The sequence below is a fragment of the Schistocerca gregaria genome, chromosome 5 (genome assembly GCF_023897955.1).
Source record: "Schistocerca gregaria isolate iqSchGreg1 chromosome 5, iqSchGreg1.2, whole genome shotgun sequence".
Lineage (NCBI taxonomy): Eukaryota > Metazoa > Arthropoda > Insecta > Orthoptera > Acrididae > Schistocerca > Schistocerca gregaria.
The window spans coordinates 420,047,346-420,066,207 of NC_064924.1; the positions used below are offsets into that span (position 1 = coordinate 420,047,346).

The 18,862-nt window shown below is 41.6% G+C and overlaps 1 protein-coding gene across 1 annotated transcript in view; it reads right to left on the reverse strand.

Annotated features, from left to right (window-relative positions):
- The window catches only part of LOC126273365 (uncharacterized), an 87,296-nt gene that overhangs the window by 16,163 nt on the left and 52,271 nt on the right, over positions 1-18,862 (reverse strand). Inside the window, exon 2 of the mRNA XM_049976914.1 lies at positions 15,356-15,509. Within this exon, the coding sequence (XP_049832871.1) occupies positions 15,356-15,509 (154 nt within the window). The remainder of the gene's footprint in view (positions 1-15,355; positions 15,510-18,862) is intronic.

Here is an 18,862-nt window from a genome sequence, read left to right on the forward strand (position 1 = left end):
AATCAGTACAGAATCGTTGGCACGATACCATCCCTGCGCTACCTCTGGCGGCCGAGGTGACCAAGGGGTCTAGGCGCTTCAGTCCCGAGCAGCAAGACTGCTACGGTCGCAGGTTCGAATCCTGCCTCGGGTATGGATGTGTGTGATGTCCTTAGGTTAGTTACGTTTAAATAGTTCTAAGTCCTAGGGGACTGATGACCTCCGATGTCCCATACTGCTAAGAGCTATTTGAACCATTTGAAGCTACCTAAGCTATCTATCTAGCGATAATTTCCCACCCTGTAGGACTGGGTACGATTGATATACAGAGATTCAACCACTTCTTCTTGATCTATTGATCTGTTTTGCGACCGTCAGACACCTGTCGAGCAGCAGGGCCAGGTACGGTGCGGAGTCACTCCATTACAGCACTCTGTCAGACATAGAGATTTGTCGGTTGTTGGCCCATTGTACGGTGGCATCTAGTTGTCGCTGCAGTATAGGTCGCTGCTGCCTTTATAAGCCGCCGCATGGTCCGCTTAGAGGGCAGTTTCACCTCCCTCCATTTTTGGCACGTCATTAGTGTAGAGCGGGTAAAGTGTGCTGCCCGGAGCCGAGCCCTGCGGGACCCCAGCCACAGCATTCCTAAATGTGCAGACACGTTTGTCCTATCTAACAGATAACTGCCTCATCGCTAGGAATGATTCAGTGCTACTGACCATATTTCCTGAAATGTCTAACTCGAATAATTTGTATATTAACCCATTACGTCAGACATTGTCGAACGCTTTCAGTGTTTCTTCTGTCTCTCGCCTCTATGTGCGTTGCACCAGTCGTAGTGATTAGTGGATGGTGCTGTGTCCAGGTCGAAAGCCAAAGAGCTCAGGGATAATTATGTTGCTGTCTTCGTGGAATCGGCGTGCTGGTTGGAGGGTGGGGGCTGGCTGAGGGGGGGGGGGGAGGAGGGAACGTATAAGATACTTCAGTACTTTCCTTAAGGAGCACAGAAGTGATATGGGTCTGTAACTTTGGGGAAACATGTGATTGTAGTGTGGTTTGGGTAAGGTGATAATCTGAGGAGTTTTACAGATGGTTGGGTCATAGGTTAGGGAGACCCATTGGTTGTAAATTGTGGTGAAGTAGGTGACTGCAGAAGGAGTTAGGTGTTTTAGGTGTAGGACACGGACCTTGTTGGGAGTAGGGAATCTTTTCTTCTTTAGTCGTTTCACGCAAGCACATAAAAGGCCATTGGAAACCACGTGAACTCTGTTTCTGGCCTGATGTCTCTCATACAAAATAGCAGTACGTGTGTTATTAAGAAGTAGGATGTAGTGCTACTTTGTGTTTATTCGCCAATTACAGACCCTCGACTATAAATAAATATGTCTTTCTTGGACGGGAAAATATGTACTTTACGAGTACAGGTTGTGACACATGGACGGCGAGGTATGGAATTTTACGTCTGGTCGCGATTCGTGTGCAGATAGCCGAAGCGGTTAAGGTGACCGCTCACGTAAAGTGGTGCTCCTTCTACCACATATTCTGACTATAGCCGATGGAAGTTCACATGACAGTTGTCAATACATTTCCTCAATCTCTTTCATTTTAGCCACTCGTCCTTCTACTTCCCTCTCCTAGTTCACACACACGTCATCTTCCATGACGTGAGTTCAGACCACGTCATACTCCACGTCTCCTCTTATTCTGGCCTCTCGTGACATCTAGTGGTCAATTCCGCATTATATAGGGCTTGTCTCAGCGGTACAGATAGCCGTACCGTAGGTGCAACCGGAGGGGTATGTGTTGAGAGGCCAGACAAATGTGTAGTTCCTGAAGAAGGGCAGCAGCGTTTTCAGTAGTTTCAAAGGCAACAGTCTGAATGACTGACTGATCTGGCCTTGAAACATTAACTAAAACGCCCTTGCTGTGCTGGTACTGCGAACGGCTGAAAGCAAGGGGAAACTACGGCCGTAATTTTTCCCGAGGGCATGCAGCTTTACTGTATGGTTAAATGATGATGGCGTCCTCATGGGTGAAATATACAGGAGGCAAAATAGCCCCCCCCCCCCCCCCCCCGATTCGGATCTTCGGACGCAGACTACTCAGGAGGACGTCGTTATCAGGAGAAAGACTACTGGGGTTCTACGGACCGGAGCGTGGAATGTCAGTTCCCTTAATCGGGCAGGTAGCTTAGAAAATTTAAAAATTGAAATGAATAGGTTAAAACTAAATATAGTCGGAATTAGTGAACTTCTGTGGCAGGAGGAACAAGACTTCTGGTCTGGTGAATACAAAATCACATGGGGTAATGCAGGAGTACGTTTAATAATGAATTAAAAATTAGGAGTTCTGGAAAGCTACTACAAACAGCATAGTGAACGCATTATTGTAGCAAAGATACACACGAAGCCCACGTCCACCACAGTAGTGCAAGTTTATATGACAACTAGCTCCTCAGATGACGAAGAGAATGATGAAAAGTATGACGGGATAAAAGAAATTATTTAGATAGTGAAGGGAGACTAAAATTTAATAGTCATGGGTGACTGGAATTGGATAGTAGGAAAAGGAAGAGAAAGAAAAGTATTAGGTGAAAGTGAAATTGGGGTAAGGAATGAAAGAGGAAGCCGTCTGGCAGAATTTTTCACAGAGCATGATATAATCATACCTAACACTTGGTACAAGAATCATGAAAGTAGGTTGTATACATGGAAGAGGCCTGGAGACACTGGAAGATTTCAGAAAGATTATATAATGGTAAGACAGAGACTTACGACCAAGGGTTTTAAATTGTAAGACATTTCCATGGGCAGATGTGGCATCTGACCACAATCTATTGGTTATGAACTGTAGATTAAAACTGAAGAAATTGCCAAAAGGTGGAAATCTAAGCAGATGGGACTTGGATAAACTGAACGAACCAGAGGTTGTGGAGTGTTTCAGAGAGAGCATTAAGGAACGACTGGCAAGAATGGGGGAAAGAAAAACAGTAGAAGAAGAATGGGTAGCTTTGAGATATGAAATATTGTTGGAAGCAGAGAATCAAATAGGTAAAAAGACGAGGGCTAGTAGAAATCCTCGGGTAACAGAAGAAATATTGAATTTAACTGATGAAAGGAATAAATATAAAAGTGCAGTAAACGAAGCAGGCAAAAAGTAACACAAACGTCGACCGGCCGCGGTGGTCTCGCGGTTCTAGGCGCGCAGTCCGGAAGCGTGCGACTGCTACGGTCGCAGGTTCGAATCCTGCCTCGGGCATGGATGTGTGTGATGTCCTTAGGTTAGTTAGGTTTAAGTAGTTCTAAGTTCTAGGGGACTGATGACGACAGCAGTTGAGTCCCATAGTGCTGAGAGCCATTTGAACTATTTTTTTAACACAAACTGTAAGTAGGCTGTTTAGGTTTTCTTATTGGTAACGCCACGTAGCGCTCTGTATGAAAATCACTGGCTGTGGTGTGTGCAGGCTGTGGCTGGTTTGCATTCTTGTCTGCCATTGTAGTGTTGGGCAGCGGCAGCTGGATGTGAACAGCGCGTAGCGTTGCGCAGTTGGAGGTGAGCCGCCAGCAGTGGTGGATGTGGGGAGAGAGATGGAGGAGTTTTGAAATTTGTAAGACTGGATGTCTTGAACTGCTAAATACATTATGACTTTTGAACGCTGGTAAGGTAAATACATTGTTTGTTCTCTATCAAAACCTTTCATTTGCTAACTATGCCTGTCGGTAGTTAGTGCCTTCAGTAGTTCGAATCTTTTATTTAGCTGGGAGTAGTGGCGCTCGCTGTATTGCAGTAGCTCGAGTAACGAAGATTTTTGTGAGGTAAGTGATTTGTGAAACGTATAGGTTAATGTTAGTCAGGGCCATTCTCTTTTAGGGATTACTGAAAGTCAGATTGCGTTGCGCTAAAAAAATATTGTGTGTCAGTTTGAGCACAGTTATGTATAATCGTTCCAAGGGGACGTTTCAAAACGTCCCAAAAATGAGATCGACAGGAAGTGCACAATGGCTAAGCAGGGATGGCTAAGGGACACATGTAAGGATGTGTAAGGATGTAGAGGCATGTATCACTATGGGTAAGGTAACTAATGCCTACAGGAAAATTGAAGAGACCTTTGGCGAAAAGAGAACCACTTGCACGAATATCACGAGTTCAGATGGAAGCCCAGTTCTAGGCAAAGAATGGGAAGCGGATAGGTGGACGGAGTATATAGAGGGTCTATACCAGGGCGATGTACTTGAGGGCAATATTATGGAAGTGGAAGAGGACGTAGATAAAGAATGAATTGGAGATATGATGATGCATGAAGAGTTTGACAGAGCCCTGAAAGGCCTAAGTAGAAATAACGCCCCAGGAGTAGACAACATTCCATTAGAACTACTGATAGCCTTGGAGCCTTAGGAAATCCAGTCCTGACAAAACTCTACCATCTGATGAGCAATACGTATGAGGCAGGCGAAATTCCCTCAGATATCAAGAAGAATATAATAATTCCAATCCCAAAGAAAGCAGGTGCTGACAGATGTGAAAATTACCGAACCATCAGTTTATTAAGTCACGGCTACAAAATACTAACACGAAATCGTTGCAGATGAATGGAAAAACTGGTAGAAGCCGACCTCGGGGAAGATTCGTTTGGATTCCATAGAAATATGGGAACAACGTGGGGCAATAATGACCCTACGACTTATCTTAGAAGAAAGATTAAATAAAGGCAAACCTGCGTTTCTAGCATTTGTAGACTTAGAGAAAGCTTTTGACGGTGTTGCCTGGAATACTCACTTTCAAATTCTAAAGGTGGTAGGGTTAAGATACAGGGAGCGAAAGGCTATTTATAGTTTGTACAGATACCAGATGTCAGTTATAAGAGTCGAGGGACATGAAAGAGAAGCAATGGTTGGGGAGGGAATGAGACAGAGTTGTAGCCTATCCTCTATGATATTCAATCTGTATATAGAGCAAGCAGTGAAGCAAAAAAAGACAAATTCGGAGTAGGAATTAAAATCCATGGAGAAGAAATAAAAACTTTGAGGATTTCCGATGACACTGTAATTCTGTCAGAGGCAGCAAAGGACTGATGAGAACAGTTAACGGAATGGACAGTGTCTTAAAAGAAGGATATAAGATGAACATCAACAAAAGCAAAAGAGGATAATGGAATGTAGTCGAATTAAATCGGGTGATGCTGCGGGATTAATATTAGGAAATGAGACACTTTAAATAGTAGATGAGTTTTGTTATTTGTGGAGTAAATAACTGATGATGGTCAAAGTAGAGAGGATATAAAATGTAGACTGGCAATGTCAAGGAAGCGTTTCTAATGAAGAAAAATTTGTTAACATCGAATATACACTTAAGTGTTAATAAGTCTTTTCTGAAAGTATTTTTATGGAGCGTAGCCATGAATGGAATTGAAACGTGGACGATAAATAGTTTAGAGAAGGAAAGAATAGAAGCTTTCGAAATGTGGTGCTACAGAAGAATGCTGAAGATTAGATGGGTAGATCACATAACTAATGAGGAGGTACTGAATAGGATAGGGGGACTAGAAATTTTAGGCACAACCAGACTAGAAGAAGGGATCGGTTGGTAGGAAATGTTCTGAGGCATCAAGGCATCACCTATTTGGTATTGGAGGGCAGCGTGGAGGGTAAAAATGGTAGAGGGAGACCAAGAGATGAATACACTAAACAGATTAAGAAGGATGTAAGTTGCCGTAGGTACTGGGAGATGAAGCAGCTTGCACAGGATAGAACAGCATGGAGAGCTGCATCAAACCAGTCTCTGGATTGAAGACCACAACAACAACAACATAGGGCTGTTCGCATACTTTTAATCAGATAGTGTACACGAGGTGCCAATAGTTTTCACTGAGACAAAGTACTAAATTAAAATCTACTTCCGCCCTCTCCACAGGAATTCTTTCTTCTTGTAGGACAATTGCTGTACCTGGAAATAACATTTTAAATGTTGTGAACTCCTGTGGATCATACCTATGTCGCTAGGATTTGGCTGAGAACGAAGAATCCACATGGGGGAAAATCCCGATATAGTCCACCCTGCTCACTATGACAGGAAGGAGTGACTAAAATAGTATCTGCAGAAACCCCAAAAATCCCGGACGAGGAGACCTTCCAAACTGGACCTATTCGTTTTTCTTCATACTTATAGGATATCGATTTCTTAAAGCAGCACGATTCAGCGGAACACCTCCAACACCCTCCCCCCACCCTTCATTCCCCCCCCCCCCCCGAAAAAATCTGAACAAATCCCCTTTGAAGATGGGTTTTGTTCTCGCCATCGCGATTTCTATTTTAATAATACATTTATTATTAAATTTGTGTTAATAATAATAAAATAATTTTCTGATAAATTTACGTATTTAATTTTTAATTACAAATCACCTAAAATGCAAGTGTTCATAGGAAATTAAAATTTTGAACGGAAATTAGAAACACTCAATATAAAAAAGTTTTATGTTTCTAGAGACGGTGAACATATGCAAACGTAATATTGGAAACAGTATTATCCATGTATATAACTTATTCATTTAATGATAAACATTTTGCGATTTTCTCCAGACTATAAATTATTATGAATATAGTCTAATTACATACAACCGGTAAATTAAAATATAATAACTTTATGTTTTAATTTATTATGATTTTATGCTTATTATTTAACCTTTCAATCTGATAAAAATTTGGATTGAGAGAACAATAAATAGTCCTAATCTAACCACAACTGAACCAGCAATCTCACAGTTGCAAAAGAAGAATACTATCCACCAAGGTTCATAAGGTTCTGCTACAGTGCTTGAATTATTTTGTTGTTATCAGCGCATGAACATTTTCAAAGCTTGAATGTTAAATAGCGCCTCTCTCTCTTTCTCATTTTTTGTATGTAAGTGTTCTGCTTGAGTGAATTCATATTCTGTAGTTATTAACAAAATAAAGTGGGAGAGTGTGTAAGGTCCCTTGTGAGACTGCTCCTATGTCCCTTTTGGAACCTTTAGAGATGTGAAATACAGAACGCCACTGGTCTCGGGTTAGAACTCGCTTATGCCTAAATTTCGAATAAAACTCATCAGCAGCTAAAGACTTCTGGTATAAGAAGTCACCCTTGTTCTGTCAACGGCCCTGTCAAAGAGGGCAGACGAGAGGCTCGAACTAGATATAATTCGGCCAGTGAAATGAAATGGAAAGAAGGCTAGGTTTTCTGCTCAGACGAGAATGTCAACAGTATATAAACAGCAGTCTAAAATGGCTTGCCGAAAGTAGTATTCGTCTATGGGTAGGATAGTAGAGCAGAGAGTGAGTTACTGTGAATAGTTCAGTCATAGGCTTCCTTTCATCGGAATCGAGAGCAAACAAACACCAACAATAATAGTTCAGGTATACATACCGACGTCGCAAGCTGAAGATGAAGAGATTGAGAAACTATGTGAGGATATTGTACAGGTAATTCAGCAGCCAAAGGTCGATAAAAATCTAATAGTTAGGGGTATTGGAATGCTGCTGTAGGGGAAGGAACAGAAGAGCGGTTCACAGGAGAATATGGCCTTGGTAACAGGAACGAGAGAGGAGAAAGAACAATTGAGTTCTGCAATAAATTTCAGCTAATAATGGGGTGAATACTTTGTTCGAGAACCACAAGGGGAGATGGTATACTTGGAAAAGGCCGGGAGATAAGGGAAGATTCTAGTTACATTACATCAAGATCTGGCAGAGATTCCGAAGTCAGGAGCAGACAAGCCTCAGATCACAGTTTAGTAATGGAAAATAGGCTGAAGCTTAAGAGATCAGATAGGGAGAGTCAATGTGCAAAGAAGTGGGATACGTAATTATTAGGGAATTAAGAATACGCTGATGCTATAGGTAATGGCTGAAATAGACAGAGGTTGCCATAATGAATAGCTCAGTAGGCAGTCCAGTTGAAGAGGAATGAACATCTTTAAATAAAGAAGAAATATTTCAGTTGGCCGCTGGAAAAAGTAAGTACAAAATTCAGGAATACAGAAATACAAGTCACTTAGGAATGAAATAAATATGAAGTGTAGGGAAACTGAGGCGAAATGGCTGCACGCAAAATGTGAAGAAATCGAAAGGAAATGATTGTCCGAAGGACTGACTCGCCATCCATAAAAGGAAAAACATTATTAAAAGCAAGGGAGTAAACATTAAGAGTGCTTTGGAAATTTCACTGTTAAACGCAGATAAGAGAACAGTTAGGGACAGATAACATTTCACGGGAATTTCTAAAATCATTGGGAGAAGTGGCAGCATAATAACTATTATTAACATTCGTGAGTAGATTCTATGAGAGTGCGGATATACCATCATACATTCGGGAAAACACCATCCTCAGTATTGCGTTGATAATAAGTTAAGACAAGTGCGAGAATTATCATACAATCACCTTAACAGTTTGTGCATCCAAGTTGTTAACAAGAGTAATATAAGTGAGAATGGAAAAGAAAATTGAAGATCTCTTACATGACGATTTGGCTTTAGGAAAGGTAAAGGTACCAGAGAGAAAGTTCTGATGTCGTGGTTGTTAATGGAAGCCAAGACTGAACAAAAATAAAGACACTTCATAGGATTTCTCGATCTGTAAAAAGTAAAATGGTGCAAGCTATTCGAAATTCTTAGAAAAACTACAGGGAAAGATGGTAATACACAATTTCTACAAGAACCAAGAGGGGGCAATAAGTCTGGAAGGTCAAGAACTAAGTGTTCGAATTAAAAAAGAAGTGAAAGACAGGGATGTATTTTTTCTGCCTTAGTGGTCGATCTATACATCGAAGAAGCAATGATAGAAATAAAAGAATGGTTCAAGAGTGATATTATAGTTTAGGGTGGAATGATATCAGTGATATGATTCGCTGATGACATTGCCATTCTCAGTGAAGGCAAAGAAGAATTACAGTGCTTTTGATTAAATTGAACAGTCTAATGAGTACAGAATATGGATCTAGAGTAAATGGAAGAAAGACGGGAGTAACAAGAAGCAGCAGAAATGAGAACAGGGAGTAACTTAACGTGAGAACTGGGGACCATGAATCAGATGAAATTAAGGAATTCTGCTACCTAGGATGATGGATGGAGCAAGGATGACATAAAAAGGAGACTACTGCTGGCAGAGAGGACATTGCTGGTAAAGAGAAATCCTGTAAAATAAAAAAAGCTTAATTTCAGGAAGAAATTTGTGAGCATTTACGTTTGGAGCACAGCACTGTCAGGACGTGAAACGTGCCATGCGGGAAAAATAAGAGCAGAAGAGAAACGTTGAATATTAGGTGGACTGATAAAACAAGGGACGTGGAGGTTCTCAGCAGAATCGGTGAGGAATATATGAAAAACACTGACAAAAAGAATTTGCAGAATGATAGGGTATCTGTTAAGACATCAGGGAATAAATTACATGGTATTAGAGGGGACTGTAGGAGGTAATAGCCGTAGAGGAAGACACAGATTTGAATACAGCCAGCAAATAACTGAGAACGAGGGCTGCAATTGCTACTCTGAGATGAAACGATTGCCATAGGAGAAGAAATGGTTGCGGGTTGCGTCATACTAGCCGAAAGACCGAAGACACAAAAAAAGCTAAAAAAATGCAACCTGTATGGGACCACTATTACCCAGCTATATCACTTCCTGTAAACTCTAACATTTCGTACCTTTTGTGGGCAAAATAAATTGCCATTATAACGGCTGGTAACAAAACTTCAAAGAGAGCTTACCTAAAATAATGGCCTTGATTGGGACACAGTGATTGTAATTGGATGAATTCCGGTTCTTGTTGAAAATTTGATCTCTCTCTCTCTCTCTGTCTCTCACTCACTCACACACACACACACACACACACACACACACACACACACACACACACACACACACACATTCATAAAGAAGTTGTGGAAAAAGTAGGAATACAAATATCATTCGAAAAAACGGAATATATAACATGCAACAAACAAGCTCCAGAGTTTTGAACACGAAATATGGAAAAATTAAAACAGATTTCACAATTTAAATACTTGGGAGGAATGATACAACGAAAACGTCTGGAAAAAGCTGCAAACGAAGATCGCTGTCAAAATACTGCAACTGCATTCAGATCAACACAGAATATGTATAACCAAAAATCACTTTCTAAATTAAGTAAACTTAGGTATTACAGCATTGTAATCAACCCTGAATGTCTTCATGGAGCAGAAACTTTCATTTTAAATAGAAGTAGGGATACTGAAGGAATTCAAAAGAAAGAAAGAAAGATTATTACGAAAACATTAGGCACAATAATTACTGATGGAGGAAATCAGAGGCTGAGAAGTAATAAGCAAATAGAAGAATACACATACATGGTGACATTAGAAAACGAAGACTCTAAATTTATGGGCACATTAAAAAATAGTTTTCACTAGCTTTACACAACAAACAGCAGAATTCAAGGAAAATAGAAATAAGGCCAAAACTGAGCTACAGTGCGATTAAGGAGGATCTTAAAGTAGCCGGTATAACTCAGGCAGATAATACATATAGATAAACATTCAGCCAAAAGATATTAATTTGGACACAAAGGAAGGCCAACCAACCACCGCGACACTGACTGATTGTACGTCGCGTGGTCCTATTGTGCCCATACGCGAAAAATATATATCGTCCGGTCCCTTCTACTTGTCAGTGTTTTCCACACATTCCTTTCCTCTCCCATTCTGCGCAGAACCTCCTCGTTACTTACCTTTTCCCGTCCACGTAAATTTTTACATTAGTCTGTAGTACCACATCTCAAATTCTTAGATTCTCTTCTGCTGCGGATTTCTCCCAGTCCATGCTTCACTATTATACAATGCTATGCTGCAAACGTACATTCTCAGGAATGTGTTTCTCAAATTAAGGTCTGCGTTTGATACTAGTAGACTTCTCTTACCCAAGAATGTCCTTTTTCCCAGTGCTAGTCTGCTTTTGATGTCCTCCTTGGTCCATCCATAATTGGTTATTTTGCTGCCTAGGTAGCACAGTTCCTTAACTTCATCTACTTCGTGACCATCAGTTCAGATGTTTAGTTTCTCGTTATTCTCATTTCTGCTACTTCTGTTACTTTCGTCTTTCTTCGATTTATTCTCAATTCATATTCTGTAATCATTAGACTGTTCATTTCATTCAGCGGACCCTGCAATTCTTCTTCACTTTCACTCGGGATAGAAATGTCATCAGCGAATCTTATCATTGATATCGTATCACCTTGTTTTTTAATCCCACACCTGCATCTCTCTTTCATTTCCATCGCTGCTTCGTCGATATACAGACTGAATAGTAGGGTGAAAGTCTACATCCCTGTCTTACATCCTTTTTAATTGGTGAACTTCGTTCTTGGTCGTCAACTTTTTTTATTCCCTCTTGGCTCTTCTACACATTGTATATTATCCGTTCCTCCCTATAGGGTACCCCTATTATTTTCATAATTTCGAACGTCTTGCACCATTTTACATTGTCGAACGCTTTTTCCAGGTCAAAAAATCCTGTGAACGTGTCTTGATTTTCCTTTCGTCTTGCTTCCATAATAAACCGTGAAGTCAGAATTGCCTCTAAGGCGAGTTTACTTTTTAAAACGCCAAAGGATCGTTATATAACATTTCATCGATTTTCTTTTCTTCTGTATTTTATTCTTGTCGGCAACTTGGATGCATGAGCTGTTAACCTGACTGTGCGATAATTCTGAAATTTGTCAGCTATAGCAGTCTTCAGAATTGTGTGGATGATATTTTTCCGAAAGTCAGATGGTATGTCACCATACTCATATTTTCTACTCACCAACGTGAATAGTTGTTTCGTTGCCACTTCCTCCAGAGATTTTAGAAATTCTGATGGAATCTTATGTATCCCTTCTGCCTTATTTGATCTGAAGTCCTCCAAAAGTTTTTTAAATTTTGATTCTAATACTGGGTCCCTTATCTCTTCAAAACCCACTCTTGTTCTTCTCCTATCACATCAGACAAATCTTCCTCCTCGTAGAGGCCTTCCTATCCACTCCCTCTTCTACACTTAACAGGCGAGTTTCCGTTGCTCTCTTAATGTTACCACCCATGCTTTTAATTTCACCGCAGGGTGTTTTTACTTTCCTATATGTTGAGTCAGTCCTTCTGGCAATGATTTCCTTTTCTATTTCATGCAGCCTTTTCGTCTTAGCTTCCCTACACTTCCTATTTATTTCATTCCTCAGCGACTTGTATTTCTGCATTCCTGAATTTCCCTTAACGGTTTTGTACTTCCTTCTTTCATCGATCAACTTAAATATTTTTCTGTTACCGATGGTTTCTTCGCAGTTACCTTCTTTGTACCTAAGTTTTTCTTTCCAACTTACGTGATTGCCGTTTTTAGAGATGTCCATTCCTCCTCATCTGTTCTGCCTTCTGAGCAATTATTTATATCTCTATATATAGCTTTAGATAATGTCAAACGTTTTTCGTCATTCCTTAGTACTTCTGTATCCCACTTCTTTGTCTGTTGTTTCTTCATGACTACCTCTTAAACTTCAAGTTACTCTTCGTCACTACTACATTGTGATCTGAATCTACAGGGTTAGTCACCTAACATTACCACTGGAAACACCTCCCAAACTACAACAAACACTGAATAACCAATTCCACACACCGAATGTTAGGAGAGGGGCTGGTGGAATTGGTTAACACAAACGACTGAGAAATGCACGCAGGTATGATTTTCCACACATACTTATGATTTTTGAAATGGAAACCTGTTATTTTTAGCACAACTGAAAATAGAAACAAATAGTTAATCAATGCTGTTTGTTACATTGTATTATGTTAAGTACATCGGGAGTAATTTGTAACTTAAAGTTGACTTTTGAAACCTCAGACGTTCAGTGGCGTGTTGTAACAAACAAGATCTGTAGAGGTATGTTTACGAGTACTACGATGTTTACGAGTATGGCTGTCTTCGTGTCTGCATGTAACACTTGCTGAATTGGTCCACGTACTCAGAATAAGTATAGTACTCAGTGCTACCGGACGTCTGTGTGAGTGTACTGCACACAAATAAGAACAGCTGTACGCACAGTAGGAACGTGGGAAGGTCGCAAGTCCAAATGGCTGTGAGCACTATGGGGCTTAACATCTGGGGTATTCAATCCCCTAAACATAGAACTACTTAAACCTAACTAACCTAAGGATATCAAACACATCCATGTCCATGATTCGAACCTGCGACCGTAGCAGCCGCGTGGTTCCAGACTGAAGCGCTTCCGCTCAACACAGCAGCCGGCAGATCGCAAGTACAATAGTGTGTACATTGTTGTAAGAACTGTGAAAGAGGTTTATTCTGACCCTGAAAAGGCAGAGATGATACTCATCTATGGCGAGTGTAGACAAAAGGCAGCTGCAGCCTGCAGGTTGTATGCAGAAAGGTACCCGGACAGAGATCACCCAAAGCGCCGCACATTTGAAAATATCTACAAACATTTGTATGGAACAGGTCTGGTCGTAACAAGCGAACGGGTCCGTAACAAACCGTCACAGGAGAACGAGCTGCAGCTGGTGTGTTAGCTGCTGTTGCCGTAAACCCACACGTGAGTTCACGTGACATCGCTAGAGGCAGTGCATAGAGTCAAAGTAGCGTAATGTGCATACTTCATCGCCACAAATTTTACCCGCATCATGTATCGCTGCATCAGCAATTACATGGAGACCACTTTAATAATCGAGTGAATTTCTGTCAATGGGCATTACCTGAGAATGCGTTTTAGTTTTACCAGTTTACCAATGAAGCAGGTTTCACAAACCACGGTGCAGTGAATTTATGAAACATGCATTACTGGTCCGCTTCGACAGGTAGAGCGACAGCGGCCGTGGAATGTAAATGTGTGGTGCGAAGTAATTGGCGGCCATTTCATTGGTCCTCAATTCATTGAAGCCAACCAGACAGCTGCTGAATACATCGAGTTTCTACAGCAAAATGAACTCCTAACATTGCTGGAAACTCGTAGACGTATGTGGTATCAATATGATGGTGCTCCTACACATTCCGCAATGAACACTAGGGTAACCCCTGAGAGAATGTTCGACGGGCGTTTCATAGGATGTGGCCGCCGCTTAAATTGGCCAGTCTGTTCTCCTAATCTTACACCTTTAGGCTTCTTTCTATGGGGTACATTAAAGGATAATGTGTACCGCGGTGTGCCTACAACCCCAGAGGATATGAAACATCGTATTGAGGCAGCCTGTGACAACATTACACCAGATGTACTGCGTCGTGTAATACATTCATTACGCATTAGATTAAAAAATGTGTGCAGCAAATGATGGGCACCACTTTGAACATTTATTGGCCTGAAATTTCAGGACACACTCTTTTACATTCTGCAACCCAAAACAAAAGAACAAATTTGTAAGTTTAACTACATGTTAATGTACATTTTCTTCTAACAAATCAGTGCCGTACAATATTCTTCAGAGAAAAAGACTAATAAAAATGTTAGAATGTGGACGTAACGTTTTGTACATTTCTCTTCTGTACCCCTAATTAATTCCGTTCTCCCCGATACACTCGATTGAACTACTATGGAGTTACTCAAGGGTCAACTTTACGTCACAAATTACTCTGGATGTAATTAACATTTTACAATGTAACAAACGACAGTGATTAAGAATTTTTTCCATTTTCAGTTGTGCTAAATATAACAACAGGTTTCAATTAAAAATAATCATAAGTATGTGTTGAAAGTCATACTTGTTTGCATTTTTCAATGGTTTGTATTAACCAATTCCACCAGCCCCTCTCCTGCGGAATTGGTTATTCAGTGTTTGCGGTTGTTTGGGTGGTGTTTCCAGTGGTAATGTTGGGTGACTCACCGTGTATACCTGCTCCTGGGTACGTCTTATAACGCAGGATCTGATTTAGGAAAGTCTGTCTGACCATGATGTAATCTAACTGAAACCTTCCCGTATCATCAGGCCTTTTTCAAGTATACCTCCGTCTCTTGCGGTTCTTGAACAGAGTATTTTACCAGCTGAAATTGATTACTGAACTCAGTTAGTCTTTCTACCCTCTCGTCCCTTGTCCCAAGCACATATTCTCCTGTAACAATTTCTTCTGGTCGTTGCCCTGCAATTGCATTCCAGTCCCCCTTGACTATTGGGTTTTCATCTTCCATTACGTACTGTACGACCCTTTCAATATCTTCATATAATTTCTCTATCTCTTTATCTTTAATGTTTAGCTTGCGATATTGTGTGTGTGTATGTGTGTGTGTGTGTGTGTGTGTGTGTGTGTGTGTGTGTGTGTGTGAGAGAGAGAGAGAGAGAGAGAGAGAGAGAGAGAAAGGGGGAGGGGGGAAGGAGAGAGGGCGGGAGAGATAGTACCTCTTTGACGGAGACGCCGGTCTCCATGATGATGCCCTCGTCGGACACCTCCTGCGCGTAGTAGTGTGAGAAGGGGGCTCCGGGCAGCGGCACCGGCTCCACAGGCCCGCCCTTCCCGTGGTAACGCAGGAGGTACGCCGTCCAGCACACGTACCTGCGGGCACCACACATACTGTGCAAAACAACGCTTTCTCTAGCACGGCGCCATCATGCTGACCAGTGTAACTGCATCTAAAGGCTTACACTCAGGAGACTGGGGCGTACATGCGAGTGAGCTGCCGCTATGTGCGGAATGTTGACGAACTACTTGGGTCGGTAGAGGTGTACGTCGGTCACAGAGTGCCTACACAGGGAGTCGCTGGCTGCCTGCATATTGTAAAGTAGTTTGTTACCAGTGTCGCTCTCACCCGGTGTAAGTGTCTTTCTCATTTCACAGTGGAAATTCTGTAAGTCCGTAGTTATCCAGAGCTAGGGTGATAGACATAGTGATGTAGCGTCACTTCAGCGTGTGCATTGCTAACTATAAAATCTTTTTCAGAATAAACTCGTGAAACATCTGAAATATATTCGCAGTTGTGAATATAGTCGACCATAAAATGTGTAATGGAATGACGACAGTGATAAATTGTGGTGGACCAGGCTTCGAACTCGGATATCCCACTTATCGCGAGCTGCCGCCTTACCATTAACCTACATGAGCGTGCTTCATTGTCAGACATAAACTTCCGTATGTTGTCAACCATATGTCTACATTCTACACTCGTACATCCATTATGTTTATTCCAGTACAGGAGGGAGTTTTTATATAATGTCAAAAAAATGGTTCACGTGGTTCTGAGCACTATGGGACTTAACTTCTGAGGTCATCCGTCCCCTAGAACTTAGAACTACTTAAACCCAACTTACCTAAGGATATCACACACATCCATGCCCAAGGCAGGACCTGAGACCGTAGCGGTCGCGCGGTTCCAGACTGTAGCGCCTAGAACCGCTAGGCCACTCTAGCCGGCTGTATAATGTCGTATTTATTTGCCGACACCGGACAAGCGGCTTTCAAGAAAAACATCTCCCTTGTTCAGGGATGTACACCGTTTAACATAAAACTCGATCGGCGGCCGGCCGCTGCAGAGGCTAAGTCCGCGCCGATCGCGACATGGGACATATAAACTGACCACCTCGCTAATTCTCTAAGTTCGGCTATCTACACAATCTGGCAACACGGCAGACTGCGGTACTTCCTGGAGGGAGGCTTGTACCATGTTAGAGAAAACGTATACTGTTAATGCCCGTGGTCTAGCGGTAGCCTGCGTTGTTCATATCTACAATGTCTGTGGGTCGAGACAAACTGGCGCAGAGGATTTTTGTAGCCTGTTCTGTCGGAATGCTGAAGACGTGAAATTAGTGGTAGAGCAGATTCAATCTATTTCACTGTCTGACACACCGATAACTAAATTTTATCCAGTATCCATTTTGCGGCAGATTTCTCGCGGACTGTCGTCCTCGGGACTCCGTATGCGGCAAAGCTCCGGGATCCATTTGCTGACTACCGGCAACAGCGGCCCTGTTCTTTATAGAAAGCGCCTGCTACCGCTCATCGCTTTTCATAATTTAAAACGCTTTATTATTATTAAATGTTTCTCCAAACAAAATTTCTACGATTTCCATTCGCGCTCGAAAGCAACGAAGATTACTGTATTACATTAATCGGCAAGAGCACAGTATGGCCCGAAATTTATTTAATAGACTGGGACGAAATTAAACCACCTCACTACTTTCGAAGAATTTATAAATGTTTCATACCTCGTTTCTTTTCCTTTCAAAGTCCATAATTTGTGCAACTTTTGGCCAATATTCGAATGTTTTCGTCAAGGCAGAATGAGCGTCTGTGGTGTAAAGTGTATTACAGTTTTTGTTTCATTCCTTATCGTAAGTCTATGCGATAAGTTGTGTGAAATCTTGCAATGCAAGCTCTGTAGCAGTCCAGGAACACTGCACATTTGGAGTTCCATGTATGTATTCATGAAATATTTAACGTTTATCGGAGGTGATAGTTAAGGTCATCAGATTTAAAACAGAAAAAGTTATCGTTTTTGAGGTTTCAGAGAACGGAAAGGAATTGCTAACGCCGGTGTCAGAAAACCTCTACAGTTAAATGCTATTGTAAAAATTTAGAGGAAACGAACTATATTAATCAACAGACGAACAAAGCTCAAATGCGTATCGTTGACAGTCGGTTTGAATCTTTTCAGAAACTAGTCTACAGTGAAGCACCTTCGAATTTGCAAAGCAGACATCCGTGATATTACCGTAATTTACTAAGTCGAAATTGCACGAAGATTTATGTGTAAAGGCATTCTTCAGATTTCGTGTAAGGAATTTTTACTTGCAGTTTGCTACTTCATTAATTAAAATGGAAAACAAAAGGTTGCCTTCAGCGGCTTTCACCGAAATTGGAACTGCCATCTCATACAGCACTATCATCGCAACGCATAATGGAACCACTTAGCTAACGACACACTGGCGGCAAGAGGCGGACTATAGTCATTGCGATATTGCCTGAGCCCCAAAACGCAACATTAAACACACAAACAGGCGTTACTTATGTGAAGAACTCCTCTCTTGGAGTCCACAAATAAAATATACTTTCTAAGTGTCTCATTTTACAGTGGATTATATCGTATGAGTCTTCGATGTGAAAAACGAATGCTCAGTGAATTTAGCGAGGTAATGCCGGGCTACACCCGGAAGTAAATGCAGTGCCCCAGTGTTGACAAATACTTGCTACGACGCTGCCAATTCTCAGCTCTCTTACGAGGCAGCTCTTTAGCGCAATGCTTGACGTGATTTTCCGGTACGGTTCTTCAGAGGGGAGACGCGCGCTCACGTTTGGTTTTTATGCGGCGTTCTTCCCTGATAGTTGCTGACGCTGCCTTGTGGGCTGTGTATACATCTGAGGCGATCAAGTATCATTAATCCAGAAAGTTACACGTTTCAGCTTCCGGCATGGAAGAAGGCTGTTCACGTCGACATTATATCATTTCAACATAGGGAAATCAAAACGGTTGATTCAGTGTTTCTCATTCAGCATAAAGCATGTAACATAATTTTTCGTAACGTTCATAATCAAGAACGGTTCAAATGGCTCTGAGCACTATGGGACTTAACTTCTGAGGTCATCAGTCCCATAGAACGTAGAACTACTTAAACCTAACTAACTTAAGGACATCACACACCTCCATGCCCAAGGCACGACTTGAACCTGCGACCGCAGCGGTCAGGCGGTTCCACACTGTAGCGTCTACAACCGCTCGGCGACCCTGGCCGGCTTTCATTGGGTCAGTTTTCGTTTCTCAACTGAGAAGTAAGGGGTTCTCTTTAGAAAACGCGTGGTAACGTCACAAGGGCGACAGTCTCGATGCAATCGCTGTGGAATCGAGGGAGTAGGGTTCGTGTGGTTGCACTCATTGAGCACGGCAACTAATCGGCATCAGAAGCTGGGGAAAAGTG